Source organism: Typopeltis vanoorti, chromosome 18 (assembly GCF_054136105.1).
Source record: "Typopeltis vanoorti isolate ZY-2024b chromosome 18, IOZ_Tvanoo_1.0, whole genome shotgun sequence".
NCBI classification, from domain to species: domain Eukaryota; kingdom Metazoa; phylum Arthropoda; class Arachnida; order Uropygi; family Thelyphonidae; genus Typopeltis; species Typopeltis vanoorti.
Genome location: NC_143566.1, coordinates 95321872 through 95337578, shown reverse-complemented (window position 1 = coordinate 95337578; position 15707 = coordinate 95321872). Strand labels below are relative to the sequence as shown.

Genomic DNA, 15707 nt, shown 5'->3' with positions numbered 1-15707 from the left:
ATAATAAGTGACGATCCAGTACATGACCATACATATAGAGTTTAGTGGTGTGTGCAGTGATACCAACTGAATCTTCATAAAGTCTCAAAATGCATTCTCAAGGAATGTATAAAGACAGAGTTCATTAGTCCTCTCAATCAACAATTTACTAGTTTCTGAATAAATTTAAGGAGATATGATAGGTACAGTAACAAACTATAGTGCATCTTCTACAAGACTTGTGATGACTTTATGGAAACAAGTAATAATAACTATATATGTGCCAATTTCACCTTGTCTTCCAAACATAATTTATATGGGTTCAAAAAAGGTTTAAATCTTTGGTTACAGCTCAGCATGCCATTCAGTCTGATCAAAAAGACTCATTAAACACACTCTCATAATCAGTCAGAATGTGGTCTGAAAGGTACTGAAATGTTGTTCCAATCTATTTTATGGCTTTCTGTAGAACTAGTTGGTTTAAGTGCACTAGGCTAATACAGTTAGCAGTTAAAACTGCATTAGCTCAGTTAACCTACATAATCCCTTCTGAGAACTATTTGGAAAATAATAGTTCACTAACTGATCAAAAAGCCTCTAAAGCATTGCTATTTTGTTTGGGAAATGAATCAATTTTTAAAGCTTTGCAACCTCTGATGGAAACAGTGTTAAGCCCTGCACAATACCAATCATATCCTTAAAAGATATTCATCAGCATCTGTTATGTACTCTAAGGGATGTAGAGACTAATAATATGTGACAGTCCAATCTAATTCATATTTCATTACTAATTTCCTGCCAATATATATATATATTTTCAAACTGGTTTAAATGTTTTGCTGCTATGTCAGCACTAGTACCGTGGATGAACCAAAGTTTTTAAATACTTCCGAAACCATAATCCAAGAGGCTAAACATAGTACTTTTCAAGCTAATTCAGGTTTCCAATAAGTAGACCGGTCTCACTACTAATGAAAACTGTCTGCCACACAGCCTTTCCAAAACATCCATGCATAGTGGGATTTGAACCTAAAGCCTGTAGGGTGGAGAGCAGAGATGTTATTCCCTCAGCCAACAATGCATTCTTCCAGAAATCCAATATTAGGTTTCTTCTTTTTTCAAATATAACAAAATTAAATATAGTTAACTCAATGAAGTACATTTATAAGGATCACAGAAAGTTTGTTATAGTGAATCATTTCTATAGTGAATTTTCACTGAAAAAAGCATTGTGTCCATGGGGATTCAGTTAGGACTTTTTTTTATTATTGCTTTTGTTAGTATGTTATAATGCTGTTTGTTTTGCAAGAATCAACTGTAGTAGGTCACAACCCACTGTGTTTAGGATTACCATAAAATTTCATTTTACGTTAAGAAAACTACTACTATATAAAATGTCAGATGGTGTTGAATTTACAGATACATTTGTAGGAAAACTATCAGCACCTTATTTTTAATGATGATAAATTCTGAATCAAGATAATTTTGTGCAATTTTGAACAAAATTGTTGTACTATGATATATTTCTTGGCCTATGACTGTTTCTTTTTTTTTTTTTTTTAAATCAATTAAACAATACTTTTTAAGGTGGTTCATTAATCAAACCTCAGTGTGTAGTATAATCAAATTTGAATTTTGAATTATCAGAAGTTTACATCAGCACATTAAATAAAATAAAATAAAAGCCTGCCAACAATGATTTGTAGAAAGTTTGGCTCAATAAATGATAACTAATTTACAAATTACATCACAGGTTCATGAGTACCATAATTTATTTGCAAATTCACTTTCTGTAAAAATTATTATTCACCCACAAAAAATATACAGATAATACAAATGACTTAGAAAAAAATGCATGCAAGCAGAGCTAATGGTGATACATTTCCAAGTTTCATGATTTTATATAGCTCAAAATACAATATTTAGTTCTACTACAGTATGCTCAAAAGGAGATGCAGTGTAAGAAACTGGCACAGAAAATAAACATTGCATTACAGATATTGCTGAAAGTAGTCTTCATTATCTTACTTGCATTAAACTATGAATGCTTCTTTTATGGACGAATATTTTTAAGGTGCTTTTGGACAGACAAATAATCCTCTCTTAGGATCAACTGTAACATTTACTTCTGTTTCAAATTATTAAAAACAAAAATGGCGTATGTCTTTGGCAGAATATTCATCTTGGAAATTACATGAAGGAAAAATGCTATATAATAATCTTTCAAGATTTTTTTTTTTAAATACAGTACTTCCACACATGGAAGAATGTTCAACAGCATTAGTACTATGGTTGAGCAGAAAGTTGAAGAAAAAAACATGCTTACTAATGTTAGATTTGAAGATATGTAGATTGTACACTAGAAATATATATGTGAGGAGAATGTCCCAAAGGACAGTAACAGAAAGAATGAGTAAAGAGGAAGAAAATTTGTTCTGCAAGTTTGGAGTTGAAATATGAATGAATGTTGAATAACAGTGAATAAGCTCTAACAGATTTAGAGAAGGATGAGTCTATTACTTCTAACGAGCAATGATATGGAAGTATCTGTAGAAAATGCAAGAAGGCAGAAACTGAACATCTGTGTGAAAGGTGGATCATTAATATGCTCTCTCTTCTATGCTGAATCAAGTATTTTAACAACTTTTAGGGATCCACCACAAATATGAGAATATTATTCAATGGCTGGACAGATTTGTTATTTGTATAATAGATATTCAGATGTAAAGTAATGCCTTAAGTTAAAGAAGAACCTAATTTCTTGAATGCTGAGGTAGTGATGTTTGTAATACATTTATGCTTAAGAAGACTGGAAGTCACACAATTAGCCAGCATAAGGAGAAATCTCATTTTGTCTGGATACATAGGTGTTACATGGAAAGTAAGACTGGAAGTTTTTTTTTTTTTTTTGCAAGATAGGTTTGAGTTTTAATATCACTGAAATTAAGAAGATTATCAGAACTCCACTGAAGAATAGTTTAATATCAAAAGTGGATATTCTGGAAGTTTGTTGATTTAAATAGTACAAGGTTTGCAAATGAGAAAGAAAAGTACATTAATGTCATCAGCAAAACCATGGAATGGATTTACAGTCAAATGGAGAAGATCACTGATACATAGATGGAAGATAAATGAATTTGATATGAAATATAAATATGGCACTGAAGAGAATCTTAACAACTCTATTCTCAAACACCAATAGGATTTAAGAAAACTGGAAATGTCACAAATGCTTATAAAACAGGAAAAGTCAAAGTGCTCACAGAAGACAACTGACCATTCATGCTGCAATGTTAAACAACCTAAAGTATTTCATACAGTCTATCATAAGAGAAGAGTGTCTGCCAGTTCTCTATAAGCATTCCAGAAAAAAAAAAGCGTGTGTGTGTGTGTGCATTAATTGTAGCTGCTATACATAAATTAAGGTGGTCAACAGAGATGCTTTCATGGGTTGCATAAGACTCCTATACAATGACAAAAAAAAAGTTGTGATTTGATATGCAGTATTCTGAAAGAAAACATTTGCTACTTTTTTTTAGATTAAATTATATATTATTTAGATTAATTAATTTACATAAGCATATAAATAAATAAATGAATTTTCTGATGGCTTTTTATTTCTCAAAGGGAGCAGAAAGAGCTCTGTTCTTAGTCCTGACTAACTTTTAGAAATTGGGAAAGGCTGTTCTCCACCCTTAGCAATCACTAAAAAGCTGAGCTGCTGATGATTTTAGAGGTGGCAGATCAAGAAAATGCAGACAACTGGTATATCTAGTGATCCTAAATCTTAACACTCATACTATTGTTTGAACCTGTGATAATTCAACAGATGATTTTCCATGAAAGTTAAGAATGAATGCAGTCAAGAGATGAGTGAAAGCTTTTTTTTTATTTTATTTTATATAGAGTGATATATGATTGTAATTGCTTACCTTTGGAGGTGGCAAGTACAGGTAATTTAAACGAACTAAAAAAAAAAAGGTATGACAGATTGTGTACGTGATATGTGGCCTCCTTCAATGAATCTCCGACTCCCAGTAGATCTCTATTACTAATAATAATGATAATGATTTTTCTGAGATGTGAGGTTAAAAAGTCAGGTTTTCAGTGGGGAGTAAAAAAACTACTCACCTTGTTAATCAGAAATTAACTAATTTGGGAACCAGCTAAAAAGTTCCTCTAGTCAGCCAGTAGAATTGAACCTATAATGGTCTTTCTTCTAGCAGTCCGTAACATTATGATAAAAAAATAAAATAAACATGCTGCCACATCACTCATAGGTATCCTTATTATGGCAGGTGAAAATTAATATTTAATTGTATTATATTTATATAGTTCATTCATTAATGAGATTGTTAACAATGAGTGTCAAACACATTAAACTGTAAGCAAACAAAGTACAGTGGAAACACAGACAAATTTCCTAATACATGGTTTCAATCTGAATTTTAAAGAATACAGTGTATTCAGATAACTCATACACTGGAGGATGTACAGGTTTAGTATCTAACAAGACACATAACGGCCATAAGACCTGTAGCACACGTGTGGGCAATATGTGCATATATGCGTTCTATAATAACATGATTTATAGAACCCATATTCTACAATGTAATATTATCTGTGCCAGTTTCTTCCATTTCCATGTATTTCTTTTTTGAAAGCGCTCTGTGAGCATTAAGTAAATGCCATTTGCAATATTTGAGTTCATGTTAAATATCATTACTGTTATAAGTTATTATGAATTTAAAATTTCTACTATAGCGCCCAAATTAAGAAGACCATTCATATAAGTCACATATTATTCTGAAAGCACTACTTTGGAATCTATAATTGGAAAACAGCTCCAGAAACTCAAAATAAAATTGGTCCATAAACATGCATCTTTTGTGTAGCATATGTACACTGTACATACATTTGGCATATTAAAATGTATACAGCTGTCTGCATGTGCATGACATTAATTAACTATCAGTACTGATACAGTATACTTCGAGATCACCTTTGTTATAGCAAAGGCACATCATATGAAAAATTAAAGCAGGAAAATGAGATTATATTTGAGGGGGAAAAAAAAACAGCAAAAACATAGCATGTTCAATTTAGGTAATAACATTGCTAATATTTTAACACTAGACATATCTTCCCATTATTTCCCCCCCACTAGTTTAGTATGTATGTTATCTTAAAATTTATCTTTGGTATTCATGGTCTTAATGTGTTATGTATATAAATGCAAAACTTGGACTTTCAGAATGCAAAATATTTCATAACTTCAAAGCTTTCATAGCTTTCAAATATTTCATAGCTTTCAAGATTTTAAAGTTTTAAATATTTTCCATATAACTATTAATTAAAAAATAAAAAAAAAAACAATTTTTTTTTGGTAGTAGTATTATTCATTAAATGAAATCTCAAAAGGGGATAAAATGCTTTTCTAAAAGTAAAATAAATTCTGAAGTGAATAATGGGAAAACTAATATTGAATAAACCCACCTACCAAATCTCACAAGATTTATCAAGGAAAAGATAACACAACAAATCATTGAGAGTGTGGTGTACACAAAAAAAACTGTTTATTCTTTTACTAATTGTGACCATTAGAGATTAGGTATTTCTAATATTTCAAAATAAGTTGTACTGGAATAATCAAACTTAGAATATTCTGTAAGACAAAATACAAGAGACATAATTAAAATTTTTACAGCAGATTATTTAGTTATCACCAATATAGAAAATAATACATTTTCTTAATTTGGGTGGGTATCACAAGTATCATTTCCATAATAACAGTAGTAAAATATACATGAATATACAAAGACAACTTTGTATATTAATATTTACATAGATTCTACAGCAATGCTCTCTTTGAATCTTGATGGACTAGAAGTGATTAAAACAGGGAAATAGCAGACAATATGTGTGTTTGGGAAAGCAAATATGTTTGGCCAGTTATATATATAACTTACACTGATTTAAAAATTAAGACATCAAATAAACTTTTTAGCAAAATATACATAAATTATAAAAATTTTAAAATTGCACCATCTGAATAAAAAAAAAAAAGAGACAAAAATAATGAGACTATAAAATATTAAAATAATTTAAAACATTAGTTTGTTCCATGTAAATTAACAAACTCAATGGCACTAAACTTGATTTATCACAATAAAAATTCATCCTCGCAATAATACAATAATTTTGTACAATAATTTAAAATAATAGTACATAAAACAGCACCAACATCTATAGGAAGTATACTTAATATATATTAGAGCAACATAAAACTCCACAATGAGGAACACACACTGTCTTATTCCACTGTATTCCATCAATTTTTTTGAAGAATTATTTCTCAATTATACTTTCACATCTTTGTAACCCTTTTCTGCAACTTTGAAAGCTCTTCAGCGATTTCATTGGGCAAGTCTTCACCTACTTGCTCACCGAAGTATTTATGGATTTCTTTGCATTCTTGTAGCCAAAAATCTTTAGGAAGATGCAAGATTGCTTTCATATCCACATCATTAAGTCCCTCTAATTTCAGAGAGTCAGCTTTTGGAATATAGCCAATGGGTGTCTCCTACAAGATATGTTATCTAGTTAAAATTAAGCTAATTAAACATTAATTTAGACAGAGAACTATAAGTATTACCCCTTTTCTGTCTCCCTTCCACACACACACAACACTAATGAATTTTATCCTATTCTAATGCCATTTTTAATTTTTATTTTTAAAGGAGAATAGGCATAACTAACCAATAAATTTTATAGGACTTGATATTTGAGCAATTCGATATTTGATATTTATAGGATTTGACATCTGAACAATAAAGAATTGCTCAAATGTTAAAGGTACAAAATTAGACTTCAACATAATTTTCACATACAACAGGAATGCATGGAAACTAAATGGTCCTTGGACCAATGTCCAATCCTTAACTTCCCATAATATATCCTGTTATTAAGCATTCACTTGGATGATTAATTAAACATAATATGGATTTTACTCATATAATTTTTATTCAAACAGAAACCAGTAGATTGGGCAATGAAAATGGATGAACTACAGATGTGTGAAAAGTCCACTAGAGGGCCACTGAAAGTTGTTGTTGAAAAGATGTTCTATTTTTGTAGCAAATTAATGATTTGGATTTGCATTTTGGTATAATTTTATTTATTTTTTATAGCTTAGTGTAACCAACTAATTGTGGACAGGTTACATTCAAATGGATCTGGTGTGCATCAGTTAGAGAGACTTGCTTCAAGCAGGACCGATGAGTGATGTGAGCACAAGAGCAGAGGAAGTAAGAGGTGAAGCAAAAGATCAGGAGAGAGGAACTGGTAAGACTGAGGTGGTAAATGAGAACAGTAGCATATGAGAACAGAGATATTGATAAGAGAATAAGAATGCAAGATGGACAGGGAAATGGGGGAGTAAGACTGGACAGGGAGGGAAGTATAAGGAGAGTACATGCTGGAAGTAGTAGTGAATATGTGTATGAGGATGGCCAGCATGGGAATTGGATGGCCTTTATCACCACTTACCCTGTCTGACGAGACAGATGGAGTAAGTGGAAATAGTTAGGTGTGGGGGAAATCACAACCAACAAGTGGCACTGGCAGGACTTGTTATAGACCTAAAGGGCAATTGCTGTGTTTATTTACAAATGCCAGGAACATCAGAAATAAGGGAGATGAAATTGCTTCACTGACTTTATTTGACCAAAAATTCTTGGAATAAGTGAAACATGGTTGGTTGGACGAGGATGATATCCCAACGGGAATAGAAATGGAAGGATATGGTACTTTTTTTTCAGGATAGAAAGGAGAGAAGGGGCTGTTGATGATAGTAAGCAAATTATGTCCACACAAAATGGAGATGTGAGAGGGAAACAGTGGGCAATGGTTTAAAATCAATATGGTGTGCGTGAGGTGAAGGTTGACAGAGATATTTATTCAGATGCTGCTATAGGCCAGGGAATGTGGTGATGAAGAAATACATAAGCAACTTGTGTTAGTGAACAAAAGAAAGATGAATGGGTAATTTTAATTAAGATAATAATAATAATAAAGATAATTGCCAGCCTGGTTGGCCAAGTGGTTAGCATATCTGCTCTCCAACCAAAAGGCTGCAGGCTCGAATCCCTCCGTGGGCATCGATGTTTGTGATTATCTGTGAAAATAATAGTGGTGATGGTGGACAGTAGATGTGGTTGAGTGGTGGAGACGGAGAGTTGTAGAGTAGGTGCCCTCCCTCGACGAGTCTTAGGATGCCCTGGAGGTGTCAAATAATAATAATAATAATAATAATTATAATATAGAATGAAATGAAGAGATAACATTTGGGCATAAGGGAAACTAATTTCTTGAGTTCTTCTTGAGAGACAACTATCTTCTTATCGAGAATCTTGTGTGCCCTAATAAAGATCACATAAGAATTACAATTTCTGTCTAGTTTCTCTCAGTTCGCAGATCTATATCAAATCAATTTTGAATTGTTTATCAATCAACTCTTGATGGCAATTACACTTTATTATTATGCACAGCTCAAAAATATAGTTGAGTAGACCAACAGGTCAAAACATGCTCAATGGAACAAACTTGTGCCAACATGTTTGCGACGTTTAAAATTTAAGAGTAGTAAAGTGATATTTTTTATTCAATCCCTCCTTCCTTTTAAAATATGTATTACAAGTGAGTAGGTTGCAAAAAATGGGTCTCGACCCATAAAAGTTTGGGAAGCCCTGCTCTAGAGAGTTTCTCAGATAATATGGCAAGTAGACGAAAGAACGACTATGGTAGGATGACGTTAATGGATGAAGATGGTGGAACAGTAACTGCTACAGAGCATATAGTTGAGGTATTCAGTGAATAATTTATAACTGTTGATGAAATCAAGAGAAACTTAAGTGTACAGGAAATAGAGGAAGATGGCTTAATTGTGAGTGAGCAGGGAGGTATATAAGGAAATATTCCAGGGAGCCGGTAGTAGCATTGGCATGCATACACAATAAGTCTTACAACAGCACAGGTCCCAAGAGAGTTGAAAGGTAAAACTGTTTCACTGCATAAAGGTGGTGATAAGGCTGTGGCTAAAAATTATAGGCTAATCTGTATATCTGTAGTTGTGGTTAAAATAAAGGAGAAATTAGTGAGAACTAGGATACAGAAATGAGTTGATAACAGTAGTATTCTCTATTAAAGGGATACCATGTTTCACCAACTAAGGTACTATAACAAGGTGATGAATGCATTGGACAAGGGAAATGCTGTGGTATACTTAGATTTTGAAAAACCTTTTGATAGACTACTACATAACAAGTAGTTCAATACATTGAAATGGATGGGATTGGATAACAGACTAGTGAGTTGGATCAGTGACTTGCTGACAGGTATGCATCAGAAAGTTGTATATGAGGGGTGCATTCCCAAAAAAGGAAAGTCAATAGCAGTGTGCTGCAGGAATCTAGGGGGAATCATTATTGTTCAACTTGTATATTAATGATATCGAGATGGGTTTAACTGGTGATATGCAACTGTTTGCAAATGATGCAAAATTTGGCAGAACAATGCAGAGTCAAGTAGATATTGTGAGCTTATAGGAGAACTAGAATAGAATGGATGAATGGGCAGATAAGTGGACCTATCAGTTCAATGTTGCAAAGTGTAAGGTTTTGAAATGTGATGAGCAATGATGGGGTGCAAAGTATACACTTGGTGAGGAAACTTTGAAGGAGATAGAAGAGATGAGAGATCTGGGAGTGGTGGAGATGGACCTGATATTCAGGGGCCACACTGCACAAGTTGTGAAGTCATCACATCAGACTGGAAGGAAATAGAATTTCTACACCTGGTGAAAGTGACCATGCAGTCTTGACATGGGAAATTGAAAAACATAAGGAATATTCTATCAAGAAGGGGTAATTGTGGAACTACAAGGCAGGTGATTATGGCATACAAGAGAGTGGAAAGTGGGCAAAATAATTTCTTTGCATAAGGGTGGTTCTAAGACTGCAGTAGCAAATTATAGACCAATCGGTATCTCAGGCATGTGGTAAAAGTACTAGAAAAATTGGTCAACAAGAGAATTTAGTAATGGGTAGATAAAAATATGATACTATATGAGGGTTGACGTGGCTTTGTGAAGGGGTCGGTCATTCCTTAGTAATTTACTAACTTTTTATATTACAGTAACAGCTGAGTTGGATAAAGGAAGTGGCTACATAATGATTTTGCTGGATCTTGCAAAGGCATTTGACAGAATACCACATGGAACTCTGTTACCCAAATTAGATCAAATGGGGATTGATATGACACTGGTTAAGTGGATATAAGAGGGTGGCTGCTGGGCAGATATCAAAAAGTGGTATATTGAGGGGCAGAATAGAGGCAAAAACAGATGACTAGTACTGTGCCGCAAGGTTCAGTGGTTTTTTTTTTTAAGTTGGACGCCCATATACGAGAGGTTGGCTGGTCAATTTATAGTACGTTAGTAGTGTATATGGGTGGTGGGTTAGGAAAGGAGAAACTTGTTTACATTTGATTTAAAAACTGTATATTGTATTCCTTGGGAAATATGTGTCAGGGAGAAAACTGGAACAGTCTTTCCCATCTTGTCAGGGGAAAGACTGTTCCACAGTACTGCAGTAGCAGGGATGAAGGAGGAGGAAAAGAAATTTGTTCTGTGGGTTTCAAGGTGTACTGTGAAAAGATGCTGGGTGGCAGCTGTATGTGTTCCAATGGGCTTAGTACAGAGGGGGGAATTATTGATGCTGTTTCAGATGAACATTTCCCATGGAAATATTTATAGAATATACAGATTGCAGAGACCAAGTGTCTATGTGAAAGTGAGGGGAGCGAGTTGGTGAGAGATGGGTCATTTATCAGTCTAATTGCTCTCCTCTGTATTGAGTCAAGCATTTTGAGGGAGCTTTTAGGAGCCCCACTCCAAATGTGAGAGCAGTATTTGATAGCTGGGCAGATTTGTGATTTGTATAATATTAACAGCTGTTTAGAGGTGAAGTAGCATCTTGAGTGAAAGAGAAAACCTAGTTTTTTGGAAGCTGAGGATGCAATGGTTGTGATATGTTTATGCCAGGAGAGGCTTGATGTCAGGGTAATTCAGAGAAGAGAAATCTCATCTTGTCTGGGAATTTGAGTGTTATCAAAAACAATGCTGAGGAAAAATGGTTCTTTTTTGTGAGAAATAAGATAGAACTGGGTTTTACTAGCATTGAGGTTGATGAGGTTATCTGAGCCCTATTGGAGGATGGCTTGGAAGTCAGAATTAAGGGCAGTGGTGGCTGATGTTCTGTTGGTTGAAGTGAGCTGTGTGGAGTACAGTTTGTCAAATGAAAGGGAGGAGTGTAATGTGCTGTCATCTGCAAAACTGTGTATTGGGTTAGAGGTTAACTAAAGTAAGTCATTGATATATATATATAGAAGGAAGAGGGTCAGTGAGAGAACTGAACCTGTGGTACCCCAGCATTAGTTGGATGGTGAGAGAATAAGGAGTCATCTACCAACACACATAGTGTGTCCAGACAGGAAGCTGGCTGTCCATCTGCAGAAGTCCTGATACAGTCCAAATGATGGGAGTTTGCTTAATAAGCCTTTGTGCCAGACTCGGTCAAAGGCTTTAGAGATATCAAGTGCAACTACTTGGGATTCGCTGAATTTCTCCATGGCATTTGTCCAGCGATGGGTGATGTATGAGAGTAGATCTCCTGTTGAACAGCTTCGATAGGATCTGTACTGGTGGTCACTTAATAGCTGGGTACCTTCAAGGTAGATTAGGAGTTGAAAGTTGATGGTTTTCTCCATCACTTTAGGTAGGACCCGAAGTGAGTGAGATAGGGCGGTAGTTAGATGGCAGTTGATTTGTTACCTTTTTAGGAATGGGTTGAATATAGGCCAGTTTCCAAGCTTTGGCATATACCAGCGGAATAAGAGTGTGTGTATGTGTACAGATGGCATAGAATAGGGGTCAGTTCTGGTGCACAGACCTTCAGGACAATTGGAGGAATGCCATCAGGACCAGGAGACTTTTTTGTGTCTAATTTAGACAACAGGTTTATGATATCTTTTTGGCAAACTCCGATGGGAGTTTGCCAAAAAGATATCATAAACCTGGTTCGGGTTATCTGGTCAATTTTTGAACAATTTGTGTAAGGTCGTTAGGGATGGCAAATGTTTCAGCATCTCCGCCTGCAGGATCTGTATAACTGGAAGAGGAAAGCCAATTGGTGTTATGGACATTGAAATCACCCAGGAGGATGATTTCGCTGTTAGGAAAGTGGAACTGGAGAAAATCAACTTTTAAGGAGAGGAAATGAAAGAGCTCCGAGTGACTGGTGGTATTAGGAGAGCAATAGAGACAGCAGATGAATTTGACTGAGTGGGGGATGGATATCTTCAGTCAAAGAAGGTCAAAGTTGGGCGATTTTAGGTTAGGTGCTCTCTGGCAGGGTATGCCAGAGCAGATATATGCACAGATGCCACCCTTGGGTCAAAAGGAATTAAATAGTGTATAGTTAGGAAGGTTGGGATGAATAGTGCTGGGGGAAGGTGAAAGTTGAGTTTCTGTTAAAAAGAGTAGGTGGGGGTTTGGTGGACTGCAGATGGTGTGGAGTTGGTGAAGTAGATATGCAAGGTTCTGTGAGGCATGGATTTGACCACAAGGGTCTTGCAAGTTTCCTATGCAGTGTCTGCATACTGGTGTCCTTGGCGGCTACTAGTGGCATCACTTAGTTTTTGCACTAGTTTGGTTCGTTTGTAGGCTGGGACCATTGCTGTTTAATTTGTACATAAATGATATAGTTTTGAGGGAAACTTGTGCCATAGTACACAAATAATCTACATGTAAACACAAGAAGTATTATTTATTAAATATACTGAAATATATAAATATTTCAGTTTGAAACTAACAAACTATCATCAATGGCCTGAACAACATTTTTGCAAGGTAGAATTCAAACAATTGAATTATTCAAAATAGTATGAGCAATGTGATGTTAAATCACTAATAGCATTATGCTTCACTGAAGAAAAGGTTAATCATAAAAGTGATTATAAAATAATGATAATTTATATTATAATCAAAAAGAAAATTCATTTATAATATCATACTAAACAAATCATTAGATAGATGTTTCTGAGGATCTTCAATCTTGTTTACAAAGATAGAAGAATACTTTGGCAAGCAGAGACAAGCAAGTTATTGTTCCTCTTTATCGAGCTTTGATAAGACTCTGACTACTGTGCGTCAATTAGATTTAAATAATTCATTTTGGGTTTAGGGAAGGAGGTAGAGAGGATCCAGAGGTGAGTGACCAAGATGGTAGCTGGTCTATGGAATGAACCTTATAAGAACAGGTTAAAGATCTGTGGGTTACAGAAACTGGTTGATAGGTGGAAAAGGGGTGATATGATTGAGACATTCAAATTACTGAGGGGGATTTTACAAGATTAATTCAGGAAATTTTTCAGAACAGGTGTGGTGGTAGGAGAACTATGGGCCATCCATGGAAACGGAGCAAGAGTGTAGTTAGCAAGGATGTTAGAACTAGGTTTTTTACTTGGAGAGTGATGAATGAGTGGAATAAGCTGCCAGAGTCTGTTGTGGATGCCATGACTGTGAATGAGTTCAAAGCAAAGTATGATAGATACTGTATGAATGCTGAAAAGTTCATGACATGATGTTTAGGGCCTCCCTCAATGAGTCTAAGGACTCCTTGGAGTTGCCCGTAATAATAATAATAGAGTGGTAGAAACACAAATGATCAATGAATTTAAGGAGTAGTATGATACTGTGTTTTCTAGGGTGGGGCCTACCACAATGAGTCTTGTGACCCATGGAGGCCTGAATCATAATCATAATAATATGTTGTATGAACAGCATATTTTATAAACCCTTAGTTTTCTTAAGGGTGGATGAGATGGTTTAAGATGTGTAAAAATCTTGAGCTACTACACAGAGACAAAGGCCACTTTTATGTCATTGGTGAAGTGTATGAATTTTGGTCTGTTACATGCTGGATATAAAGAAGGATTAATACAACTTTGTCTTTCTTATTTGTGGCTGCATTGGGAAGGGGAAGGGGGAGGTTGCACAATATTGTTGCTCATTTTGTACCTATATTTATTTTCAGATAGGGTGAAGCTAGAGATGCTTTATACTCTGTTGCTCAGCATACTTTTTTAAGTATTCCCTATCTCTTGCACAAGTGGTAGTGAAATGTGGCAAGAAGGATCTTCTGATGTGGGTAGGTATACTGTGCACTGAATAAATGAGCATGTTAAGACTATACTATGTTGAGAACTGTACAATATAACCACAGAAGATTTCGAAGCTTGTTAAATGTATACAAGGAATCCTTCTTATGTAAGTTAACATATCAAATGAAAAGTTTATCATCAGACTCACTTTTCTCATAAGTTGCAGGACCATCTTATGAGATAAAATGAAATGGCATTTTCCTAACTTTAAGGCTTAAACACAAGTTCCATTCTAAAAAAAAAAAACATACAGATTCTACCAACATAGGGAATAGGCCTTAAAAATAATGCTTTTCTGAAACCTGAAATGAATTATCCAAATCTGAATTGAGCATGTTCACACTACATTTTGTGACATTTATATACTTTCTGCAGAAACTTTGTTTGACAGTCTCTCTACATTGTGGAACAAGGTAAACAGACTTTAAAGAGGAAATTCAATTTCTTCACAGACCATGACACATGCAGAATTAAATATATTATTGAAAGGTTTAATTTTTCCTTAACCTTATAATCTTCCTATCCTTTTTTCCTACAAAAAAGCAGGAAAAAAGGATAGGAAGATTACCAGAAGACTCAACAGATCTAATCTGGCAGCTATATTACTTAGAGAAAAATGGCCAGCCAGAAATATTTCCAAAATGGAATTTACAACTCTCCAGGAATTACACTGCAACAGTAGCAGCATCACAGTTACAAAAGCAGACAAATACAACACCACATTGGTTATGAATGTTGAAGAATATACACATCTGAAATGAATAATTTGTCCAAATGGCAGTTGAGCCCTCTAGTTCTGTGGGGTGCAACTTTTGTCCTTCCATGTTTCCACTTGATAAAATTGAATTTCATATTGAAAAGAATAACATGTAAGAAAGTTTTAAAGCGAATAAAAGTCGAGCAGCTCTCAGATGTGAACTATAGGCTAAAATACACAAAGATTATTGAAGAAAAAATGAAAGAGTTTGAGAACAGGAATCGAACCTTGGAGATTCAGTGGCAAACTCTGAAGAAAACATTGATTGATTCTGCTAGAGAGGCATGTGGTGAGGTTATCTGTAAGGATAAAAAAATCAGAACTCCCTGGTGGACACAGGAAGTTAAAGAGGCAGTGAAGGAAAAGAAGAAAGCATACCAAAAGTTCCTGTCAAATAAGTCAGCTTGTGCTCTTAGAGAATATAGAGACAAATGCAAGAATGCTAAACACTGTGTAAAACTAGCTAAACAAAAGTCATGGGAGGACTTTGGCAAGAATATAGAAAATAAATATCAAGAAGGTGGCAAAATATTCTGGAGGTTGTTGAAGAAGCTTAAGAATGGAGGAAAGAGTGCTGTAAAAGGAATTAGAGATGATAAAGGTGACATGAAAACGGAAGAAAAATATATCCTTGAAGTATGGAGTAATTACTTTGAAAAACTGCTAAATGAAACAAGCAGTGATGATAGCA

General features: G+C 34.7%; 1 protein-coding gene across 1 annotated transcript in view; it reads right to left on the bottom strand.

Moving 5' to 3' along the window:
- Nucleotides 1-1733: 1733 nt before the first annotated feature.
- LOC150096961 (phosphoenolpyruvate carboxykinase, cytosolic [GTP]-like) overlaps nucleotides 1734-15707 on the bottom strand; it is a 203958-nt gene continuing 189984 nt past the window's right edge. The window contains exon 11 of the mRNA XM_090408517.1: nucleotides 1734-6562. Within this exon, the coding sequence (XP_090264643.1) occupies nucleotides 6347-6562 (216 nt within the window). The 3' untranslated portion in view covers nucleotides 1734-6346. The remainder of the gene's footprint in view (nucleotides 6563-15707) is intronic.